This window comes from Astyanax mexicanus, chromosome 17 (assembly GCF_023375975.1).
Source record: "Astyanax mexicanus isolate ESR-SI-001 chromosome 17, AstMex3_surface, whole genome shotgun sequence".
Taxonomy (NCBI): domain Eukaryota; kingdom Metazoa; phylum Chordata; class Actinopteri; order Characiformes; family Acestrorhamphidae; genus Astyanax; species Astyanax mexicanus.
The window spans coordinates 17,053,018-17,079,829 of NC_064424.1; the positions used below are offsets into that span (position 1 = coordinate 17,053,018).

The following is a 26,812-nucleotide window of genomic DNA, read 5'->3' on the forward strand; positions in this document are numbered from 1 at the left end:
ATCCCTAACGCTGGCCTACAAAGCCCAAAATGGTCCAGCTCCTTCATACTTCCACTATGGCTTGGCTTGACTCACCATCCCTCAAGTACCACAGAAGACAGACATCTCAACTCTTCACTGTCCTGCACCAAGTTGGCGGATGGAACTTCCACTGCATGTCAGAACAGCAGAGTCCCTCTCTGTCTTCAAATGCTTATCTTTATAAAGAGTTCCTAAACTAACAATTTTCTCCTGGGTGTCAAAACATTATCAAAGCTTGATGTATCTCTTGACTTTAGCTATGGATATTTTTTAATAAATGCACTTTTTGTAAGTCACTCTGGATAAGGGCATCTGTTAAATACCCCAAATGTAAACGTAAAATGCTTAGTGAGTGTGTGTAGCACGTGCTGCTCAATGCACATACCTGCAGTTGTCGGTTGTTCTCTCGCACTGCTTCCAGTAATCTGTCGTACTGTTGTGCCTGCTCAGCTTTAAACATCAAGTCCCTCTCCAGACCCTCTTTTTCACTTTCCAGCCGCTGCAAACACAAAGAACATACTTCATAAACTTCATAAATATCATTTAAAAGTTGTTAATGATTATGGCTTACAGCTTAAAACCCAAAAGTTAGTATCTCAGAAAATTCAATATTATGTGAGACCAATTGGTACTTTTGGCAGTGTGGGCAGTGTGCCAAGTCCTGCTGGAAAATAAAATCTGCATCTCCATAAATGTTTTTTAGCAGAGGGAAGCCTGAAGAGCTGTAAGATTTTCCAGAAAAACACTGCACTGATTTTAGTCTTGATAAAACACAGTGGATCAACACCAGCAGATGACATGTCTCTCCAAACCATCACTGACCATCAATAAATTTATCATTTTATTTGGAAGTCAAGGGAGCTGAGTCTGGAGGAAGAGTGGAGAGACACACAGTCCAAACTGCTTGAGGTCTAGTGTGAAGTTTCTACAATCAGTGATGGTTTGGAGAGACATGTCATCTGCTGGTGTTGATCCACTGTGTTTTATCAAGTCTAAAGTCAGTGTAGTGTTTTTCCAGAACATCTTACAGCACTTCATGATTCCCTCTTCTGACAAGTTTTATGGAGATGCAGATTTCATTTTCCAGCAGGACTTGGCACACTGGCCACAGTGCCAAAAGCACCAATTGGTCTTTTATAATATTCTAATTTTCCTAAATACTGAGTTTTCATTGGGTGTAGGCCATGGTCATCAGCAATTAATAAAACACTTAAAATAGATCACTCTGTGTTTAATATATCTATATAACATATGAGTTTCACATTTTGAACTGAATTACTCAACAAACAGCAATAAAGCACAATTGTTGAGCACTTTTTTGTGCGAAACATCAACAATTTATGACTTTTTTTATTTGTTTTCATTGCTGTGAGTATATCACAAATATGTCTGTGACTGTTTCTATTAAAATGAACCATAACAACTAAAACAAAATTAAGAGTATATAATGGGTGATGATGCCAAAGATAACAGGTGCTCAGGTCCTGATAAAAAAGCAGCCCAAAACATTGATGCTCCCTCCACCATGCTTCACAGTAGCTATAAGAATTTGGTGCAGTGTTCTTTTTCCTCCAGGCACAGCACTGTCCTTTTAGTCTTATTTTGCCAACCATTTTTCCAAGCTGGATTACTCACTGACAGTTGTTGACAGTGTTGACAAACCCTATGTTCATTTACAGGGTTTTTTTCAGATCACATGCAACAGAGATAAGCTATTATTTTGTGGTGAACTTAGTTTTGCTTTGTGTGTGCATTTGAGTGTGGTGTTAGTTGCTAAGACTTGGGGAATATGATTTTTTTTTTTATACCAGTAAAGCTAAGAAGCAAGCGTTTCCCTGTTAAAACCATGTATTTTAATGTCATAGCATACCACATAACCTTTTCCCACTGCAACCCTTATAACCTCACCCTCAAATCCTCCTGCAAGTGCACCAACTCTTCTCTCAGGCTGCTGAAGGTGGTCAGAAGAAGACGCATGGTCTTAATAAAACTTAATAAAACACTTAAAATAGATCACTCTGTGTTTAATATATCTATATAACATGAGTTTCACATTTTGAACTGAATTACTGAATAGAATTAGAGATGCACCTGTATCTCCAGTCTTGTATGTAAGTATATAGATTTCATACCAATATTGTGACCAAAAATGTTTGATTTGCATACAAGCTAGAGGTGTGCCAAAAAATCGATTCACATAAGAATCTTGATTCTCATTTACTACGATTCAGAATCGATTTAAAATGTCCCAAAATCGATTCTGAGGGGCGGGTTTTAGACTGATTTTGGGCTGGGTATTTTTGTTGGACCTGGCAACCCTGGGGATAGCGCTTGTCCCTTCAAACGGAGATCTTCCAGACACACACAGAGCGTAGGTGTTTGAGAATCACCGGTAAGATGGCAGAACAAGCATTATATTACCTTAGATTAACGTGTAGTTTTAATGTTTTATGGCAGAATGCTTCATAACAAGCATAAAAAAGATCGCTAGTAGTTAGTTTCAGTAACTGTTAGCTAGCTAACTAGCTAACTTTCCAGTTCCACCTTAAATAACGCTACAGGTGGCAGCGGGCTGCAGCATTTAAGGCGGAACGGAAAAATAACAATAAGCTAATCAGAGCTAATTTCAGCTCCTCATCACAGAGGAATTAAGGAATGGACAATATGAATTAATTTCTCCACCTCCTGCTCCCTTTCTGAAGAAATACAACGACCTTAAATTAACTAGTTAATCAGCAGCTGCTCCTGAACTTTAGCGCTCCAGTGCTATCATCACATCAGCCCAGCAGCGTCACCTACACACCACCGCTAGTAGCCTGGTAATAAATCAGTGTTATTTATTATTTATTTATTGTTCATTAACGTCATTGTGATATCCCAGTGATTCCTCTGTCACTGAGGACCCACATTCCTGCACATTTTATTGTTTTTGTAACACATTACCTGCTTCAGGACCAGTGTATATTTTGGAGGCTTTTTTCAATAAGATTCATAAGCCAGAAGCAGAAATTTTTATAAATCAAATCGTTTTGAATCAAAAATCGATTTTGAATCGAATCGTGGCCCCCAAAATCGGAATCGAATCGAATCGTGAGATAGTAAACGATTCCCACCCCTAATACAAGCCATCACCATTTTAAGCAATGTCATGAATACTCTTAAACTGGTGCTGAAAAGTTTTTAGAACTGTTTAGAATGTTTTATATTTCTGCATAAATTTGACTTAAAACTTTGGACTCAGACAATTATTTAGAGGGCAGTGATCATATATTACATATCTGTAAGCGGTGATGATATACTAGCTGATGATTATGACCGGTGTCCTGGTCCTAACACAGCATAGCAGCCTTAAACCATGATGCTCCCTCCACCATGCTTCACAGTAGCTATGAGAGTTTGGAGCAGTGTTCTTGTTTTTCTCCAGACACAGCATGAAATCACATTTACCAAACTAAACCTTGTTATAAATTTGTCACATCGTCCAGTCATTATCCCAAGCCCATTTTTTTATGACATATACAGTTTGCACACACTTAAATAAATGCCCACACATATTTAACCTGCATAAGTGGCTGAGTGTAGTAGGTTTTCACCAAATGGTTGTGTACAGATTCTGCTGTGAGCAAAACAGCCTGCAGTACATTCCAAAGAGTGCAATGAACTCCTCTAGCTTAGAGCGACAGGAGTGGCATTTTTAAAAAAACAACCAAATATTTCCAAAGCAGGGCCTCTGCTGCGACTGTAAATCTTTGCTGGATTTTCTGGAACAAGATAAGCTACCTGACATGCGCACACACATTATCCCAAAATAACTTCTGGTACCCAAATTAGTTTGGTAAGGGCTTACGATAGAGCATGTAATCTCACAAAATTTACTTCCTGGAAGTTTCTGCAATAAAGCACAATTGTTGAGCACTTTTTTGTGCGAAACTTCAACAATTTATGACTTTTTTTATTTGTTTTCATTGCCGTGAGTATATCACAAATATGTCTGTGACTGTTTCTATTAAAATGAACCATAACAACTAAAACAAAATTAAGAGTATATAATGGGTGATGATGCCAAAGATAACAGGTGCTCAGGTCCTGATAAAAAAGCAGCCCAAAACATTGATGCTCCCTCCACCATGCTTCACAGTAGCTATAAGAATTTGGTGCAGTGTTCTTTTTCCTCCAGGCACAGCACTGTCCTTTTAGTCTTATTTTGCCAACCATTTTTCCAAGCTGGATTACTCACTGACAGTTGTTGACAGTGTTGACAAACCCTATGTTCATTTACAGGGTTTTTTTCAGATCACATGCAACAGAGATAAGCTATTATTTTGTGGTGAACTTAGTTTTGCTTTGTGTGTGCATTTGAGTGCTAGTTGCTAAGACTTGGGGAATATGATTTTTTTTTTATACCAGTAAAGCTAAGAAGCAAGCGTTTCCCTGTTAAAACCATGTATTTTAATGTCATAGCATACCACATAACCTTTTCCCACTGCAACCCTTATAACCTCACCCTCAAATCCTCCTGCAAGTGCACCAACTCTTCTCTCAGGCTGCTGAAGGTGGCCAGAAGAAGACGCATGGTCTTGTCAGCCGTCATGCGTGTCTGGGAAGAAATAATTAGACACAATAAACACAGGAATTTATGAACCAGCAGACACAGTGTATTTTTATCTGGTATGAGCAGCAATGACCAAACCAGCTGCTATTATTATTACTACAACTCAGGAGACTTAAGGTGGGGCAGTCTGAGAACAGGGTGTGGTAGAAAGGAGTGTTGATTGTTTCCACCACTCACAGCACACACACATTCAAAAACACACACCTGTAGGAGGTAGCGGATCTGCTGCTTGGTCAGTTCAGATAAGCCTTTGGGAATGAGGGCCTCTATCTCTTCTTTCTCCACCTGTTCCAAATGCAAATACACACAAACAAACAAACAAACACATGCAGGTTTAGAAAACGTATTCTCTAATACACAACCCCAATTCCACAAAAAAAAAATGGAACACTATAAAATGTGAATCAATGTAAAGAAAAACATAATGTAATTAAATATCAGACACATTTTCAATGGAACATTTTCAATAAAACATGTCAACTTGATTTCAGCAATGCATTCAGAAAACAGTTGTGACAGGACCGCCTCTTCTTTTAACAACACTCTTTAAATGTCTGAGAAGTGAGAAGAAAATGTTGTCTCATTCTGTCTAATGTAGGATTCTAACAGTCCCGGCTTGGGGTGTGCTATATTGTATTGTAAACATTAATATCGCCAACATTTTTTAATATCTTAAGTAATATTATACCCTGAAATATCGTGCCATATCACCCACCCCTAATTATCACATTAGGGTACTACTTTTTTTGCTGTTTTTAGCTAAAGGAAAATTACACTGTTCTCATTTCCTATTATATATATATTTACTAGAGACAGATTCTTGTATTTTTTTAATATCTCATATCTCAGGGGTGTGCCATATCATATCGTATGCAATAATAAAATACATTTTGAATTTTGTTGCAGTAGTGTGTTCTTGAAATATGTTTTTATTCAGTGTTTTGTCATATCGCTTATCACAAAAATTCCATGAAATATTGTGATATTATTTTAGGGCCATATTATTTTAGGGCAAAAAAGTACAGCATGTACATTTTGTGAATTAGCCCTGTCCTTCTGAAATATACAATGCCTTCTCTGAAAGAGACTGGAGGAGATTGTCTGGATTAGAGCATATTATTCTAAATATCCTTTATACACAATTTAGAATTGATGGTGCCTTTCCAAATGTATCCACGCCCACGCCACTAACACAACCCATACAGGCCTCTAAAATGTGAGCTGACAGCCAGCTGGACGGTCCCTCCCGTCTTTAAGTCTGCAAGACACTGTATTCATAGTTTTTGATTTTTCGATTAATCTGGCAACAGAACTGTTCTCTTTTGACCATGCATTGATTTTCAATAAAGAATCATGCCTGTTTTGAATACAGTGCTACCTGAGGGCCTGAAGATCTCCAGCATCCGATTCTGACTGTCGGCTTTGTCCCTTGTGCACAGGGATTTCTCCAAATTCTTTAAATATTTTAATGATTTTATGTACTGTAGAACGTGGAAGATCCAAGGTCTTTAAAATTCATGTTGAGGAAAGTTTTTCTTTCTGAAATTGTCTCATTCTCACAGATTAGTGACAATTTGAGATACTGATTCTTAAAAATGCAAATTTTACATCCAATCATGTGAGATGCAGCGTTTTTTTTTACTAGTGCTTTTGCCATCAAGTCCTAATCCAGTTAATGTTATTCATAAAATAATGGTAAAATGTCTCAATTCAAACATCTCAAACATCTCATTTCTAATCAAACTGTGACCTGAGCAACAGCTCATACGTGCAACAGAAGTGTTGCTAAGCCTGACTGGGCAGCCACTCCCTACCTTGTAATCAATGGTGGGGTCAAGCAGGTGTTTTCTGTGGAAGAGAACAAGACAGAGCATGAGTGACACACTTAACAGCCAAAAGAGATTAAAAAACAGAAGCTTTACTGAGACATCCAGAACTGTGGAAAAAAGAAGCCAATGTTTGCTCTGTGAATCACAGACCATAGCGTCACACAGAAGGTCTGGGAAAAGGGAGAGGTTTCAGTTTTCTGGAGAGAGACTCCCAGCTGTTGCTGTTTAAAGAATGATGTCATTACAAGTATAGATAAGACCTCAGTTAGCAAAGATAATGGGATCCATGATTAAGATAATGCTAAGTACTATTCATTACCTCAGAGATTCATCATTTACATGTCAGGGACAGGTTTTTATCAGGTGATCTTGAATTTTCAACGATGAGAAAAGATCTAGCCAAACTGGCTGTTAACCCCACTTAAATACACAGGACCTTCCAGCAGGACTGGGCTTCATTAGGCCTCTTACAAATAACTCAGGCTTCATTGTGTTTCTTGTCCACAGTAAATAATACGCCTTAGCCTGTAATGTAGTTGTGATCTTAGGAGATCCAGGTAGGGGTTGGCAATATGAGAACATTTAGTAATTTTTGTGATCAATGTTGATATTGTAATACAAAATATACATGTTTGAGCATATTGTAGATATTAGAGCTGCTGTATCTTACAAGACATGTCTTCCAGATGTAGATTATATATGCCTAGTATCATTTATTTTACTCTAGTAATGAATTCTTAGTCCATTTTTCATTTGAAATAACTTCTGGTGAAATCTGGAGAAAATCTCAGACTTTTTAAATATCACAATATACATATTGCAGAAAAAAAAATTCAGTGTCTATTTCTTCCATTACCATGCAGCCGTTTTGAGGGGAGGTCTATGGAAAGATAGTGGCACAAGCAACCAAAGAAAGCCTACAAATTTAAATATTTTCCTTGTTAAAACTTTTTATTTTTCTAAGCATAAAAACAGATCGCTAGTAGTTTGTCTCATTAGCTACCTAGCTAACTAGCTAGCTAGCTAGCTTTCCAGTCCCACCTTAGCTTGTGCAACAGATGGCAAAGGCTGCAGTCTTTAAGATGAAAATGAGGGAAAAAAAGAAAGGTAATAAAAGCTCCATATCACAGAGGAATTAATATGGACAATAATTGAATATAATAATAAACTTCTGCACCACCTGCCCACTTCCTGAAGACATTAAATGTCTTAAAGGTGCAACTAAAAATAACTAGTTAACCAGCAGCTGTACTTCCACTGCTAAAATCCTACGCTCTACTGCTATATCAACTGGACATAATGAGCGATAAAGAAACAACTAATGATTGATGATTCAGAAGTTTTAAAAAATACTATCCACAAATGTAAGGAACGATTTCACAACATAATACACTGAAAACTTTATTTTTTAGGTAAACTTTATATTAAATACTATTCAAAATGATTAAATCGAGAAAAATCCTAAAAAAAAACTGACGCACATAAATTGCCATCTACAGTCGATGAAACATAATAACGCATTTTAACAACCCTATTTACCATTTGAATGCTCTGGCTGGAAAATAATAAAGAATAAAAATAAAAGTTGCTCATACCGTCCACGGATTTTGGACACGTGTTCAGAGATGCAGCTGTGAATGTTACAGTTCTTGCGGTAGATTTCAGCCAGCAGCTCGCCGAAGAAGCGTGTGTCCAGTTTGGCCAGCGGCTCGGGCTCCACCACTTCAGTCCTCACCTCACTTCTCAGATGATTCTTCAAATCCACATTCACAATCTCTGAACGCACAGAGCTGGTCTCCACCACCTCCGGCTAGACAAAGAGAACAAAAAGAGCAGAGGAATAATTATTTAGCATGGATTTGTCACTACAGATTCTCACATTAAAACCAGATACACCTTGGAATTCTACTGAAGAACAAACAAACACGGTACAAATAAAACCTGGTACAAATAAAGATGCAGAGATAACAAATTGTCTATGTATTCTCTCAAATTACTGGAAACAAGTGCTGAAGCCAAAGTTTGCTACAAATTACGTTCAAAATTCAAATTATGTGGCTTCTAACAGCTGCATGACTGTTTTTAATGTGTAAAATAGCCAAAATTCTAAATCTTGAAATGCTTCTACTACTGCTTCTACTACAGCTGTGGTCATAACAGTTTTCTGGGCTCTCCGGATTCTACCAATGAGGTGTGGAGCTACTCTGAGCCTAAAAAAAGGGTGTAAAAAAGCCATTTATCTGCAGGGGCAAGAATATGTCCCGTATCACCCAGTCTAAAAAGTGTTTGGACAAACAGTGACAATTGCTGGATCTCAGAATGGTGCAGGAGAACCGAGGTGGGTTACTCTACACCGGAGTTCTCCTCTAAGCTACATAAGTGATTTACACAAGTCTTAAAGACCACTGATTTGAATGAATGGGTTTCTATGCTACATTGGAACTTCAACCCTCAGGTTTTGGCTCATATTGTCAAACAATCCCATATTTGAACATTGGATCTTAAGAACTGTGTTTACTATAGAGCTCAGTAATTAATGCATCCCAAAATGTGGACATAATTACCCATCTATGCAACACTACTATGAGCAGCTCTAGTGCTACATGCTCTAGCTGTCACTGTGTGGTTTGATTAATGTAACTGTGACCTGGTGTCGCACGCAAGCCTAAAAGTTCTTTCGGCTTAGTTCCACACTGGTAAAAACAGGGGCGTGGCAGAGCAGTCAGACTGGATTGTGTGAGGCCGTGAGAGTGAAACTGAAGCAGCAGGTTCGCACAGGGTCTGAGCTCAGCAGGGTGCACCGAAAGACCTGACTCCAGAAGATTACTCTGCTAGTGGTGACTTGTTTAAGCGTCGCTGCACCTCTTCTCTGTGAACAGAGGATAGCCTAAATACTTACAATTACAATTACTCATCAAGACCATAATACACAGCTTATATATCCATTTCAAAATTTTAAACAGGACCGGTTCTCTTTAACAACAGGTTGCAGTGGAAGACACATCAATGGCAATATTTAATAGCTTTAATAGTCCAGTTCACAAGTGATTAAAAGATTCTAGAAGACTCTAGACGCAAGACAATCAGTGAAATATAGGAAATGTTTGCATGAGTCTCAAGAAAAAGAGTAGTTTTATGAAAAAAAGTACCATTCGGGATTATGATAGAGTTGGGCATCACAGGGCACAGGACATTGTCCACAATAACGATGATATCATAATACTATGATTCTAAAATACTCTGTAATTCTCTATGATACTTCATGTCAGCTATGCTACTGAAGAGATTAAAAAAAACTGTACAATTCTAGAATATTAGCAAACACTAGTAATAATTCTATTTACTGGTGTCAGTTTTACTAAATTTTATAACTGATATGAAATAATGTACAACAAAGTACATAGCTCAGCTTGCTCCTTTCTCTTTAACACACCAACACAGACTGCGACAGCCATAAACTGCCATAAATTAGAACAATTCTACTGCTGTTAAAATAGCTCTTTCTTTTTTTACTTTTTTAAACTGTATAACATTCATTAACAGAAAAAAAATCAAATATTAATATTTGATGTCACGTTTTGATAATGTATTGCAAACATAAATGATATGATATATTGCTTTTTCACTATTTTATTACATCTTTAGTCCATAACATTCAAAAAATTACAGTCATTTTACATGTCAGATTTTTTTTAGAACTATCAGAGCAATCAGAGCAATCAGAGGAAAGTGCAGTGACTTAGATCCAATACAGCAGCTCACAGACACCTTTTGCTGATCGACATCACCCTTTGGAGTGATGAGGAGGGAGAGTTCCATCTACCCACCCAGAGAGGGCAAGGCCAATTGTGCTCTCTCTGGGCTTCAGCAGCCGATAGCAAGCGACATGAACTGGATTCGAACCAGCAATCTCTCGATCATAGTGGAAGGGCTTATTCTGCTGGACTACTCGGAGCCCAAATGTAAAGTTTTAAAAACAAACACACATTAATATTGTCTTTTACACATAGTCCATGAAGGGGCATGACAGAGAATTCTTAACGGAGACCTTAGTGATGATTTTTCTTTTCTTTTCTTGATTAGAGAAAGCAAAAATGTGCTGGACTTAAAGGTGTAAAGATTCCATTACATTAATTACACTTTGTATGAAAAGGACTTAAAGCACAAAAATGCTTTAAAGCATGTTTCCAAACCTAAAGTTATTAACTCAAGTGTTTTTGTTAGCATGACATACAAGAAATTTCTTTTTTCCTAAAAAGTAAAAGCTTTTGATTTGTACAATGCCTTTTTGTATGTCCACACTGACCAACACTGACAACTGCATTCAACTGCATACATTTTTTTTTTTTTTTTTTAACCAAACCTGTATTCTTTTTAGGATTATGTATGTATCCCTGAATGTATGGACACTGGGAGCATAATGAAAGTTTTTGTATTATCTGTTTCTCTTTGATGGCCTTGTACAATAAAAAAATTAAATATATGTTGCATTAAGGGACGTCATTTGAGCATTTGGAACAGCCAGGAACAAAAAAGGCAAGTTTTGATTGTCTTTTACATTGTTCATTTCATGTTATATCAAGTCAGAAAGGGCCATCAAGCTCAACCCAACCACCAGGTCATGCAAATTAAAAAAGGAAAAACATCACCTACATGTAGTGCATTTAAAATTAGAAAGTGTAATTTTTATGGCACTCATGTCACAGAATTAATGAAAAGCATTTTAAGTTACTCCAGCAAATCTGGTTTGTCCTATTTTGTCCTAACTGTTATTTCAAGTTATGTCAATTATTTCTGTCAATTGCACAGTATAAGATGATATAGCTGGATACAGTTTTGAATTTGCTGATCTATGAATAATTTTCAACAACTCAGTCTGGCTTACCCCCATCACACGAACTTTTGTTTTGTCAATAAATAATGTACTGGTGATTTAAATATCACAGAGACAAATGTGACATCACTTGTGCCGCAAACTAACCTTCAACTACAACAGTCACGCAACATAGAAGGGAGAACATGTCCTGCATGTCTTGAATAAAATAAATAAATAAATAAAATATAAAGTTTTAAAACATGCAATGTGGCATATTTTCCATTATTTCGAATAAACACTGAAGTCAACCAGACTACAGTGTTGATATATGAGTTTTTTTGATGTTCAAGAGAAAGATGGATGATCACAAACCATCAAACCAAAATGAACTGCTTAAATTTTTGCACCAGGAGTGGCATAAAGTTATCCAAAAGCAGTGTGTAAGACTAGTGGAGGAGAAATGTGCCTAGATGCATAAAAACTGTGATTAAAAACCAGAGTTATTGCACCAAATATTGATTTCTGAACTCTTAAAACTTTATGAATGTGAACTTTTCTTTGCATTATTCGAGGTCTGAAAGCATCTTTTTTGTTATTTGAGCCTTTTCTCATTTCCTGCAAATAAATGCTCTAAATGACACTATTTTTACTTGGAATTTGGGAGAAATGTTGTCTGTAATTTATAGAATAAAACAACTATGTTCATTTTACTCAAACATATACATATAAATAGCAAAATTATAGAATCTGATTCAGAAACTTAAGTGGTCTCTTAACTTTCTTCAGAAATGTATATAGGAACACATAATAAGTCATGTAAAAAAAAAATTAAGTAATAATCTACAATGCAGAACATTTTTTTTATTTAATGAAGAAATACTGAATTTAAAGTGTGTCCAACTGGTTTTGACTGGTATGGTATAACATATTTCTAGACATTATAAAATAATATTAACTTAATAAATAATATGAGTAATATATAATATGATCAATTATAATAACACAATGTAGAAAATGACAGAGCTAAAGCTGAACACACTTTTGACTAGCTGACCTATGAACAACTTTAATGGCTCACAGTAAAAGGAGTGAGTTAAGTGGCTTATCAGCATGAAGACACAGAGCTGTCAGCGAATGACAGAGTGTGTTTTAAAGAGTTAAGGAGGGGGACTAGCGCTTACATAATAAGAAGGTCTAGTAGGAAGGTATAATAAGCCTGCACTCGGTAAGTAGGTTATCATAGCAGATCGCTACACTTGAAAGCTTATCTGTTGTGATCTGTTATGGACTTTCGTTTGTAACAATGCTGTGCTCTATTGAAGCTGCAGGGTGGTGGTATTAGGTGGCTAGAAAACAGTGGGCAATTGTTCATCCAAATGTCACCTTCTAAAAACACAAGTAGACCAATACTGAGCCAGGGTCTCTCACTGCCCATATAGAGTGTGTTTTTCATGTGCACTCTGTAGAAGCTACAGTAAAATTGTCTAAACAGTGAAACAGCATTTATATATACCGCTCTGAAAAAATTAAGAGACCACTTCAGTTTCTGAATCAGCATTTCTCCCAAATTCCAAATAAATATATTGTCATTTAGAGGATTTATTTGCAGAAAATGAGAAATTCAGACCTCAAAATAATGCAAAGAAAACAAGTTCAAATTCATAACATTTTAAGATTTTAGAAATCGAACGATCATGCAATAGACTTCAGGGAGCTTAATACATTAAAACATTAATACACAGTCAGATATTATCAACCAATTTTGATATTTGTTTTGTAACAGGCTTCTATTTTAGAAAAAAACTACAATTAAATATTTGTTTTTGTGTTTTTTCTTTTCCCTATATTGACTCAGTTCAGCGTAATTATGTTCATTTTTCTGTGAATATGATCTATATTTGTGTTTCACATTTTCCACTGTACTGACCTGTCCCACTGCTCATCTTTTCAATAAACAAAAAGTCATTCACAAAAAAAAAGAGTTCACAAAACAATAATTGGTAGAATAACCCTGGTCACAGTTTTCTGCTTTTGGATAACTTTATGCCACTCCTGCTGCAAAAATTCAAGAAGTTCAGCTTAGTTTGATGGCTTGTGATCCTCCATCTTCCTCTTGATTATATTCCAAAGGTTTTCAATTTGTTAAAATCAAAGAAACTCATAATTTTTAAGCGGTCTCTTTTATATTTTTCAGAGCTTTATATATATATATATATATATATATATGAGCTGGAATGCTTGCTTTTTTTAATCTCTCTGTCAGCCTACGGGTGATTCTCACGAAAAACAGATTTAAAAGGGTTCACACTTGAAAAATTTCAAAAGGCATTTAAATATAAAATTTCTTTTTGTTATGCAAGACTAGGGTCTGAACTTTTTAGAAATACTTTTTTTTTTTAATTTTATAATTTTTTTCTGTATATTTTGCACCATTTTAGTCAGTCAGAGCACACACATTCTCAGTACCGCAACATGATAACACAGAACAGATATGGTTTAAAAGTTACACATTTGTTACTTTTTAAATAGATATTATTAACAGTTGTGCTCATATGTGTATATAACCCAGAAAATATTATATTTATAAGTTTCCCATTTTTTTTTATTTTATGATTTGTCTCATTACCGCAACAGATTTCATGATTCATGTCCTGTCTTTTCAGGATATTTAACTGAAAAATTACATGTATAATTTCTTATTTAGTACAGATGACCTATGAAGAAATACAATTTATCCAAATACCATTATAAACTAGAATTTGTTTTATAACAGTAAAATAATTAGTAAATAAATATGTGTTGCGGTAAAGAGAATGGTGTTTCGGTAAAGAGAGTCAATGTTTCGGTAAAGAGAGTCATTACAAGGATTCCTACTTAATTAACAATAACACTTTACACAACAAACACAGAGTGTGAATGCTGTGAATAAATAACAAATTCTAATGATGTACTTCTTGAGTTTTGTATGGAGTAGTAATATTGAACAAAATGTGGTATTTGCTGTTGAAAATTATTCTCAGTAAGACTCAAGCTGTGAAAATATCCTATTTTGAACTGTGTATTTTAATAAAACAAATTTCAACATACCTCATTAGACATAAATTCCTTAAAACTTTAAACATCACTGTATAACTAAATTGAAATGGAATGTTTAAATACAAAATAAGTAATTCAACATCTCATAAAACAACTTTTTTATTAAGTATTAATTTCATGACAGATATAAACATCAATGTACAACTAAATTGAAATTAAATATTTAAGTATGAAACAAGCAATTCAACATCTCATTAAACATCTTTGTATTAAGCATTAATCTCATGAAAAATGTAAACATCAATGTGCAACTAAATTAAAATTAAAGATAAAATTAAAGAAAGTTGTTTAATGAAATGTATATATGTGTGTATATATATAAATTTCATATATATAATATATACATTTCATGAAACAACTTTTATTGTTATAAACTGTTAATAAAGGTTGTTTCATAAAATGTGTGTATATATATATATATACATATAAACAGTTTATAACAATAAAAGTTTATAAAAATAAATTTCATGAAACAACCTTTATTAACAGTTTATAACAATAAAAGTTGTTTCATGAAATGTATATATTATATATATGAAAATTATATATTATATATATATATATATATATATATATATATATATATATATTATTATTATTATTTTTATATATTATTTTTATATCTTATGCGGAAGTTATATGGGTGTCACTGCCCTGCTACATAAATCTGTTTTTTATCTGAAATTGCATCATGTATTCTTTTATATATTGTTTATTATAAGTAAATAAAGGCTTTTTTATGAAACAATATATATATATATATATATATATAAGTTCATGTCACTTAAAACATTAATTTCTCTTTACCGCAACAGTGAATCTCTCTACCGCAACAGGCCTTAAATTGTTGCGGTGTATGAGAAGGCTGTTGCGGAGTATGAGGGACCTTAACCTTCTTTGATCTCTGTGGGGCCACCATGATGCCTGGCTAAACTTTTGCTAGCTTTTTGTATTTAGACTTTAAAAACCTTAAAAATTCCCAAAACACAATAACATTTTCATTTTTTTAAACATTAAAAACTAGCTGTTTCGGTAATGAGAAACAAAAAGTTGTGTATGCTCGCTGACAACCAAGTTTTTAACATTTATCTGGAGAGGTATAAAATTAGGTGCTTACCTGGTAGCCATCTTGGGTGTCATACTAAAAGGTGTCCCCCCTCTCAAAATGGCTGTTTTTTTTCTGTTCCTTGTGGTCTTAAATGGTGCTTGAAAATTGTTGCGGAGGCTGAGAACATTGGTTCTGACCAAAGTTATTGTTCTAAATATTTTCTTTTCTTTTACCAATGAATTCCAAGTAATACATTTTTATTGACTGTAACAATTTACTTTATGAGATACATTTAAGTTTTTTATTATTTATTTATTTTAAATATTAAAATTGTGTAATTGAAGAGCCGAGATTCAGCAATGGACGCGTTGCGGTACTGAGAATTTCACACTAAATTATAAAAAATACATAATTTAAAATATCACAATGTCTACTTTTAATCACTTCCAATATAGCCTTTGATGAGATGTTTATAAACCAGTGTTTCCCAAATTGATAGCATTTACCTGTTCATCACACTCCTTAATGCCACCTCATTAGTCTGATTTCGTGAGAATCACCCCTACGCTCTTGTGTGTTTTGCGGTGTCCTTCAGAAAGGGTGTGTTAGAAGAACATTCCAGACATTCTGCAGTACAAGGGAAAGTACCGACAGCTACTGATCAAGGGCTTTATTGTTGATCACCTCGTCCCTAAACCGGTTTCTCCTGACATCAGTTACAGCTCAAGTGTCAACACAAGTCAACACAGAAACGCACTTCTTGAGATTTTTGACTGATATTTTGTATTTTATGATGGTATTCTACGGGCAGGCAAGTGCTAAAAGTGCAAACCCAGCTAGGCCTGAACGAGTGAGAGTGACAGATTGCATAAAATACTAAATCAAAAGATAAAGACAGCAGGGTCCCGCCCTCCATCTCAGAAGATAAACTCACAGTAATTCGTAAAATGCACTTTGGACACTAGCTCCACCTCTTTCAAATCAGATACTGTATATCGTAATCTGCACGTGTGCAAGCCTGTGCGATACTCATCCATTACTATACACACTTCCCCTTTAATGCAAGACACAGCTTGTGCTCTGTGGTTTAGGTGAAGTCATAGTGAACATGCATGAACTGCCTACAGATAATAATAATTACCCCATCCCCGGCCACCAAGTATATGCAAATCCTGCTCAATGCACCCAAGGTTGCCAGAGGCACTTAACTTGTTCTGCACTTCACTCTACTTCACTACAGCTACACTCACATGCCAAATCTCATGAGACAGAAACTAATACCAAATCCCATGGCTGTTATTATGTCCCATAAAAGCAGCTATAGAACACTACACAGAGCTGTGGGTGTGGGATGTCTGTGTATAGAGGGCCTCCTGCATTGAATGTGGATGTGATTTCTGACAGAGTCACCTGTCTTTTCATAAAGGGAGTTTGAGCCAGACGCCACTGGTTACAATCATCACAGCACACAGCCCACTACACACTGCACATCCACTGTGGGTAGCATTTAATGCATCTACAATGTTTTCCAGGTACACACAGAACAAAATCCATCTGGAATCCACCATCACATCTCATGCAAGCTCTAACATTCAAACTTACAATGCCTTGCCTTGGCCAGTGTTCAGCCCCATTCACAAGATTCAAGGTATTCACATGCTGTTGTTCTTCATGATCAGATTACATATTGCTCACCCATTCTGGCACATCAGTGTATAAGTAAATGTTTGGGAATCTGTAACCTGGGGTAAATCTGCATGATTTGGGGTTGTGTGGCAACCAGTGACACATGAAACATTGCACATGTTTATAATAAATCCAAAATACAAGTAAATAAAGACAGACTGGTTTCTACAACAGGAAAATAATCTTATACACACCTTAAAATCGATGTACTATAAACTACTTCAAGAAACAATAACAAACTAAAGTTTTTACAGTCCCCAGGTTTTAACACCATTAAAATCTGTAGGCAAATACCATTTGTGTAAGATGGCCCAAAAATTAGCACTGAACTAGAGTTGGTGGGGACTAAGGCTGTACGATATATAGTTTAAGTATCGTCATCGCAATGTGCGCATGCGCAATAGTCACATGGCAGGACGTGCGATGTTACTTAAGGCAATAAAATCAAAGACAATATGTTGCAATTATTTGAATCTTTGACACAGGACGTTTTTATCATATTGTCACAATTTTATAATGAAATGCATAAAAATAAAAATATTTTTACATTAAATTATATGCAGCATCATCTAAACCTTTACTGATTTTATCATTTTACATTTGTTTTAGCACAATATATCTCTCTATTTTAATATTGTCCATACCTACTAAACACAGTTCAGCAAACAAAGCTAGATATTTAAAGAACATCTTAAAAAAACTCTGAGCACTACATTCAATAACCCAACCCTCATTTTATAAGCCATCTTTTTAGAATCATTTTAATTTGATAGGAATTTAATTCTAGACTAGGTGTTTAAAGCGACTGTAATTTCCTGTTACACAGCCGCTGGACCACAGGACATGAAGTACAGTTAAGTGCATGACTCATTTCCCCTTCAGTCCAGACTAGAACACACAAAGACACTGTTCAACCCAGCTTGATCCAGCTCAAAATTGTCTGGAATGTCATTCCTTGGAATCATAAAAAGATACACACTGTACCGATACCTGACTGCTAAGCCTGTTACTGTCCGGTGGATCTATCATTCCAAAGCACAATGCTTCCCTGTGTCAGTAGAATAGGAAGAAATGGGTCAGTGTGTGAGGCCAAGGTTTCTCTGTTACAGGATAAGAATAGAGAGCCATTACTGTGGCCGACACTGAATGGAGGAAAAGAGCATGAGGCGGTGAGCTCATTTTTCAAACCGGAACTGTGCCAGGTCTTGTAATCCTGGAGCAGAGGAAAACAGTGCCAAGAATCCTGTTTCAAAACAAGACTGGATTTTACTTTTAAATGAAAGAAAGGAACAGGAATGTTCAGATTTAGAACAGTATCAGCTTTAAATTATAGGCTGAAAATGCAATAAATGTTTGATATGAGCTTATGCAATCCTACCTCATGATGAGAAATACTTTAAATAAAGTTTCGAATTACACAAACTAACTGCACTTTATTACATTTACACAGAACACTGTCAATCAATTTAGTCAAAGCAAGTACCAAACGATCTTTAATGTAATTCATAGTTATTCATAGTCACCTCTAGGGTTGGGAAGTATAAGAGTAACACTGTATGCCAAGGCATTAAAAAGTTGACGGTATCTTCAAATTATGGTGATATTTTAAAAATACAAATGTGTCTGATGTGTCAGATATCTGTTCTGTGTCTCTTGTGGTATTTAGCCAAAGTAGCTCATTCATACAGCTGCATTTAAGGGCATTTTGTAAATCATTTTAGCAATATTTGGTCTAATTAAAACAGACAAACGTGGTTCGCTTGCACCCTAAATGCTGTTCATTTGGTTGCAAACGAACTCAATAGCAATTTGTTTGTGGTGAGAACGTGAGCCGCTCTTGATCGGAACCAACTATCAAATATATCAGATGCTTTCATTTGAGCTAAGATGCTGTGTAGGTGCAGTTTAACCTGATTCATTTTCCGATTAGTACCACAACTCTGAATTCTGTCTCTTCTGCTGCTCCATGCTAAGCTGTTTTCACACTGAACACCGTTCGTGCAGAACACAACGCGTACTGCTGCACAACTCTGTTTATCTGCACAGGGAATCCCACTGAAAACACTGTGTTTAAAAGTGCAGCAGCAAATTTTATGCATTCAGTGTTAAATAAAGAAGCTTCACACTGCACAGATATATGTGCTGGACTGTAACACAGAACCTTCTTGCTGTACTTACGTTCTCCCTCCCGTGCAGGGCTGCGACAATAATTGTCAATGTCAATTATAAAAAAAAAATGTTGACAAGACTGTAGAGTGAATGTTATTGGGGTCATTCATACAGTTTACACTGATCTCGGCCTGTTTCTCCAAAAATGCTCAAACACAACAGATTTCATACTAAAACAGCAGCACTTTCCACATTTAAACAGCAAAGTTCTGGACATTTAAATGGTATCTATATCCCATGTTCAGCTGTTTCTATCACTTTGAAGTGACGAAGAAAGCTAGAAACAGGAGCCGCCACCACAGCAAGCAGAGATGAACATCATGGCAGAAATAATCATTAGTTTCAGCCCTACTCTCATGCTAGACAACTCTGACCAATCAGAAGAGACAACGCGCTTGCATGGTTTGTTAAGGAACATTTTGCTACATTTAGGATTGCACCTGTGTAAAAACAAACCAAATCAAAAGAAAAAAACACTCCCACAAGTGAAACAAACTTATATACCAGAAAAAACAAATACAGGTGTGAAAAGACACTAAGACAGCCACAAGATAGCCACAAGGTGGGTGCTTACTGACTGTTAGTGTGAAAATAGGTTGGTGGATAAACAAAGTGAAGTTTAGTGATGTACTGAGTTTATATAAAAAAGAGAGCAAACCTGGATGAAGCCCCCCCGCCCCCAAGACATTTTACATGTTTGCACTCAGATATGAGGCTTTATTTTGTAAATGGGAATAATCTGTGCCTCACTTAGCTAAAACACTGTGCTGTGGTGTTTAGCCCTGTGAGCTAGCTAAGCTAGCATCAGCTAACCTAACCTAGCAAACTTTCCAAAGCAGTTCAGACAGCACAGAACCTGTAAAGTGTAGTCAGCTATTCTGCCACTCAGACAACACATTTTTTTGCTATACTTTTGTCAATTAATCAACAGCAGCTGTGTTATTTAAGATAGTAGCCAAAAGCTAAAAGCTAAGATAGCTAACCTAGCCTAACCTAGCTAGCTAAAAAAAAATATTAATTTCAGCTTTCTGTTCTTCCAACAGCAATCACTAGATCTGGAACTGTCTTGTCTGTATGTTTTATCAGCGAGGTTTCAGTCAGAGGCACTTTACCAGATTATTATCCTGCAAAATAAGCTAGATAGCTAATGCTAGCTAACTCCCTATCCCTATTGACAGCATTAAATTCACATATTGTGAACTGATTAGTATCAGGGATACTACTTAAAGGAGAACTCCGGTGTAAAATTGACTTAGGATGTAGTAAAACATGATAAAAAAAGTACTTACCTTTGCTGAATAGCCTACCACTACTGTCCTACAGCTCTCTAAGATCCAGTAATTTTGTGTTTGTGTTTTTTTTGTACTCTGTACTCTCACTCTGTACAACAGCCGTGTTGGGGCATATTTTTAAAGTTATTAATGCCTTGATTTAAATGCCAGGGCTCTCTGGATTCTACCAAGGAGGTGTGGAGCTACTTTGAGCCTGGATAACGGTTTAAAAAGTGATTTATTGGGGCAAAACATGCCTTGATACGGCCATTGTACAGAGTGCTGGGCAAAAAGCACAAAATTACTGGATCTCAGAAAGCTGTAGGACAGCGGTGGTGTGCTATTCAACAAAGGTAAGTATTTTTTTGGCATGTCTTACACCAAAGTTCTCCTTTAGACCTAGTTACATACATTATGTAATGAAAATAAACTAACTGTAAAAAACTGAATGGCTACACGTGCTTTGAACTGACAGGTTTCTTTCTTCACATAACCTGGATACAGCTCTAAAAATGCAACTGCAATAGAATACTATTGGTGGAATGTGCACGGTTCCTATACATATCACTCATAAATGCCACAAAAAGAGCCCCTGGCTGCCCACTAGGACAAAATAACTCCAGTTCTTTTACGAGGGAAAACATCTTTCTTCACTGCACTGATATATGTGCTGGTGTGTTCTCCACATGTGCAGCAGTTAGCACACCACCTGGACATGCCTATGACCAATCCTCTTCCTAATTGTTTCCAGTCACGGTATATCTGAGGACAGCTACAGACATGCCTCACTCCGGCAAGGCCATGTGATTTCAGAAACGTCCGTATAGCAGTTATTTGCTATTACAAGTAAGAAACTGTGTCACAAGTGTGTCTACAAATCAAACTGACCACACATAACAGCTTGAGAATATTCCATGATATCAAATTGCTGCTGTGATTTTTCACTGAGATTCACTGAAATGCACTGTTGCACATTTGTGCAATGTCCATTTTTAAACTCAGGTTAAGCCAGAGAGGCCGCTCATCAGGCAGAGTGTGTGTGAGGAATGTGACGTAAGTGTGTTTGCACTGGCGCTCTGCATGCTCTCCTGCGGTGTGTAGAAGAGCTGGGTCATGTGTTTGCTATTCTATCTGCAGGTGGGTAACCAAAAACCCTACTGTGCTCCTAGTCTTGTGTGAGTCGCTTGATCTGCACCTGTAGTGACATATTTCAAATACTTAAATTGTTATATCCACCGATTATCAGAATTTTTCAGCTCAGACTATCAAATTCTAAAACTACCACTTCAGTTTCTGAATCAGTTTCTCTGATTTTGCTATTTATAGGTATATGTTTGAGTAAAATGAACATTGTTTATTCTATTAACTACGAACAACATTTCTCCCAAATTCCAAATAAAAATATTGTCATTTAGAGCATTTATTTGCAGAAAATTAGAAATGGCTGAAATAACAAAAAAGATGCAGAGCTTTCAGATCTCAAATAATGCAAAGAAACCAACTCCATATTCATAAAGTTTTAAGAGTTCAGAAATCAATATTTGTTAGGATAACCATGGTTTTTAAACACATATTTCATGCATCTTGGCATGTTCTCCTCAATCAGTCTTACACTCTGTTTTGGATAACTTTCTGCCACTCCTGGTGCAAAAATTCAAGCTTGATTATGTTCCAAAGGTTTTCAATTTGGTAAGATCAAGGAAACGAATAATTTTTAGGTGGTCACCTATTTTTTTTCCAGGGCTGTATTTTAAATACTTTTAAATAATTGTTATAACCACTGAATATCAGGCTATCACATTCATCAAAACTACTTTTGTTAAACTCCAATCTACTCTAATCTCCTATCTACATTGCATACATATAGATTTCACAGTAATGTCTACATATTAATGCAACTCTAAAACATACTGTGCTTTCAATTACAATTTAATAATTGTTTGACATATTACTGTTTTGTTTTGATCCTTTGTAAAAAAGACAAAAAGAAATCCATACTCAAACAGTTTCTTCATTCCGATGTTAAAACAAATGAAAACAATCAGAAATGTAAACTATAACATATAAGATCAAATCTAAATTAGAGATGGAAGACAAATTAGAATATAGTGATATGAGTTCAACAACATTGTGAATAACAGCGAAGACAAACTGCATTGCCTGTGTGCAGCAACAGAGGGAGCAGTTCACACTGTGTTCAGTCTGTGTGCATAAGACAACCAAACTGGAGGTAGAGTGAGGATGAGGTCCATAGCAATTACACACAACTACTTCTAAGCCCACTCCTTAGCTTTAACATAGCTACCTAGCTGGCCTTCATAATCTTCTGTTGCTGAGGTTGAAACACCATGTTTATAATACGGAATATTAGAGGAAACAATTTTTTTTTTTTAAATGCATCATAAAATGGCCTCTCCCTGACTGTTCTTTATAATTACAGACATCTGCTACAGTAGTAAAGGCTTAGACATCAAACCATAAACATCTTATTACTGCCTGGTTGCTTCTAAACACCCTAAACATCCAGCTTTTAAATACCATCTCTGCTTCATAACATGTAATTACATATGCTCATGTGCTCATCTCAATAATCTTACTATAGCAGATCTGCAGCAGAAAGAATCAATTAAATATTATAAAGCGCGTACAAATTAAGAATGTTTATTTATGCATGCTTTTATCTGTTTGTTTTTTTTATTTATAAATTAATTTGTTGTTCAAGTTCTCTTCTGTTGTCCTACATTCTGCTAAAACCATGTGGCTGAACCTTAAACAGAAGGAGCACATGTTATTGAGCTGTTATCCAAAAGCAGCATGTAAGGCTGGTGGAGAAGAACATGCCATGATGCATGAAACTGTGATTAAAAACCAGGATTATTCCACCAAATATTGATTTCTGAACTCTTAAAACTTTATGAATATGAACTTGTTTTCTTTGCATTATTTGAGGTCTAAAAGCTCTGCATCTTTTTTTTTGTTATTTCAGCCATTTTTAATTTTCTGCAAATAAATTGCTCTAAATGACAATATTTTTATTAGGAATTTGGGATAAATGTTGTTTGTAGTTTATAGAATAAAACAACAATATTTTTTCTTATTTTATTTATTTTATGTCATTTTGTTTATATATTTAAAAACATTAACTGACTTTTTTTTCATTCATAATCTGAACTTTCCCTTATAACAGTTACTTTGCTGTTTTGTCACTTTCTTTTTTACTATTTATCTCTAATTTCTTTTGTTTAGTTTGGTTGTTAGTACTACCATCTGCTCTAACAAATATTCAATAATATGTAATATGCAGCTGCATTTCTTTAAATACTAATATACAGTAACAGTAACACATTTACCATTATATGAGAATAATTACCACAAATTTGCTACTTCTACTTTAAATGTTCAACATTTAATATGGGTCTATGTGTAATGCACATGACCTAAACCCTAGATATGTCAGTATGCAACAGGATAGCCTGAAAGCTTCTCATATAAATGAAACTCCAGCAGGGCCTACTCTTGTTGTAGCGTGCCTCAGGATAATGTCCTGGAGATAATGATCATCAGTAAATTACAGTGCAGCTAATGGCAACTTTGAAGACTGGTTAGCTTGTTCACCCAAGTTCAAACAACGCACAATTTACATGACAGTCTGTCAACACATTAGACGCGGAGGTGTCCCAAACTATTTTCCCATCTGAGATAAAGTGTACTTACAAACATATTTTAATTTAAAGGTCCAAGAGGCCAAATTAATTATCTGTTTTCTGTATTCATGTAATAAATTCAGAGATATGAGATGTGCAGAGCTAAAACACTAACGTTAAAGGAGGTAACTTAGCCTTAGCATTTGTTTGTTTACCAAAAGGACGTCCGTCTTTCATTTTACACACCTGTGGAAATGGGATTGAATATGGATTGAATGAAACACCTGCTGACAATGACTAACAGGTGTGTTCCAATACTTTTGTCAATAGAGTGTATTTCACTTTAACAGTGTTCAAACATCTAGCAGTTTCTTCCAAAACAAGTCAGTACAGAGCAATTCGAAGCATAAAATACATTTTACAGTCAGAGAAGTTTTCTGCCTGAGGATAAGCGTGTCCATGAGATTAACTAAACCTATCGAGTCTTCAGGCTCTGAGATTTTAACATGCCTGTGCTTGGCTTTGGTAGCTATATCTACATGAGGGGCAGCTGAATAGTTATTAGAAGTGAAGTGCTCTCCAAAACTAGGGCATTATATAGTCAGGAATCAGATTGTGTCACAGTAATTGTGTTCTGTTTTATGCTAGGGTTGCACATACAGTACATGCAATATTGAGTTGATCATGTCACCAAAATAGTCTTGGCATCCCTTACTCTGTATTATTACCAGAAAAGAATAGACAATTATATAATTACATAAGAGCTTTGCAGTTCAGTCAGGGCTCTACAATTAATTGTAGAGCTTTGGTTCAACTATAGAGCTCTGGAAAAAATATAGAGTTCTGGCTGAACTATAGAGCTCTGGCTGAACTGTACAAATGGCTAAACTATAGAGCTTTGACTGTATTGTAGAGCTCTGGATAAATTAAAGAGTTCTGGCTGAATTGTAGAGTCTTGGTTCCACTGTAGAGCTCTGGTTCAACTGTAGAGCTCTGTCTGAGCTATTGAGCTCTGTCTGAGCTATAGAGCTCTGTCTGAGCTATAGAGCTCTGTCTGAGTTATGGAGCTCTGGTTCAAATATAGAGCTATGGTTCAAGTATAGAGCTATTCAAATATAGAGTTCTGGCTGAACTAGTGAGCTCTGGCTGAACTAGTGAGCTCTGGCTGAACTAGTGAGCTCTGGCTGAACTAGTGAGCTCTGGCTGAACTAGTGAGCTCTGGCTGAACTAGAGAGAGCTCTGGCTGAACTAGAGAGAGCTCTGGCTGAACTAGAGAGAGCTCTGGCTGAACTAGAGAGAGCTCTGGCTGAACTAGAGAGAGCTCTGGCTGAATTATAGAGCTCTGGCTGAACTATAGAGCTCTGGATAAACTATAGAGCTCTGGCTGAACTATAGAGCTCTGGATAAACTATAGAGCTCTGGATAAACTATAGAGCTCTGTCTGAGCTATAGAGCTCTGGCTGAGTCATATAGCTCTGGTTCAAATATAGAGCTCTGGTTCAAATATAGAGCTCCAGCTGAACTAGAGACCTCTGACTGACCTGTAGAGTTACGGCTGGATTATAGAACTCTGGCTGAACTGTATAGAGCTCTGGTTGTACTATATAGCTCTGGATGAACTAGTGAATTCTGGCTGAACTAGTGGGCTCTGGCTGAACTAGTGGGCTCTGGCTGAACTAGTGGGCTCTGGCTGAACTAGAGAGTTCTGGCTGAACTAGAGAGTTCTGGCTGAACTAGAGAACTCAGGCTGAGCTAGAGAGCTCTGACTGAACTAGTGAGAGCGCTGGCTGAACTATAGAGCTCAGGCTGAACTATAGAGCTCAGGCTGAACTATAGAGCTCAGGCTGAACTACGGAGCTCAGGCTGAACTACGGAGCTCAGGCTGAACTACGGAGCTTTGTGTAGATCGGATCAGTTTACTTAGAAAGATGTGAACACATGTCAACCCATTTGCATTTGATTATTTTTCTGTTCCAGTTATTCTTCTAATGTTGCCAAAAATGACAGATCAAAAAAGGGCGTTCCTACACAATGTCATGTGTAAATGAATAAGTCCATTCCTCTAGTTAGACACACCCAGCTACACACCCTGCAGGTACGGCGCTATTGCTCAAACTCATAAACCCCCACTGGCACACACACACAGAGTGAGGCTTTGCTAGAAAAGCCCAATTCAAATGCACTCGCAGCAGTAAAACCATGCTCAATAGCTGTGGCCTCAGTCAATTGTTTTAATAAATTCAAAAGTTGTGTTCTAGAAATGCACACTAGATAGAATGACAAGAGAAAAACAACTGTGAATACATGACAAAGCTTTAGATGTGTGTGGCTTAATTAATGGCTGTGCATGGAGTCATTTTCAGGTGTGCGTCATTACTGTGCTTTTGGTAGAGGAGCTTACCTCTGGAGGCTCAGGACTCTTGGTTGGGCTTGATGTTTGGCTGAACACAGATGAAGCTCGCCCATTGACATTCTAAATGCAAGAGGAAGCATCCGTGTATTAACATGTGACAAGTGACAACAGAACACACATGAAAAAAAGAGGACATAAATCATTCAAATAGCTTTCCAGCACAAACATTGAGCAAGTAAACAATCAACTTCACTGCTAGCAAGCTAA

At 36.2% G+C, this 26,812-nt stretch overlaps 1 protein-coding gene across 2 annotated transcripts in view; it reads right to left on the reverse strand.

Moving 5' to 3' along the window:
* pof1b (POF1B actin binding protein) overlaps window positions 1-26,812 on the reverse strand; it is a 42,418-nt gene that overhangs the window by 12,868 nt on the left and 2,738 nt on the right. For both annotated transcript variants that reach the window (XM_007244445.4, XM_007244444.4), the window contains exons 2-7: window positions 26,594-26,665; window positions 8,058-8,272; window positions 6,448-6,481; window positions 4,838-4,918; window positions 4,526-4,618; window positions 407-520 (exon numbers count right to left, since the gene is read on the reverse strand). In XM_007244445.4, coding sequence (XP_007244507.3) covers window positions 407-520; window positions 4,526-4,618; window positions 4,838-4,918; window positions 6,448-6,481; window positions 8,058-8,272; window positions 26,594-26,665 — 609 coding nt within the window. The remainder of the gene's footprint in view (window positions 1-406; window positions 521-4,525; window positions 4,619-4,837; window positions 4,919-6,447; window positions 6,482-8,057; window positions 8,273-26,593; window positions 26,666-26,812) is intronic.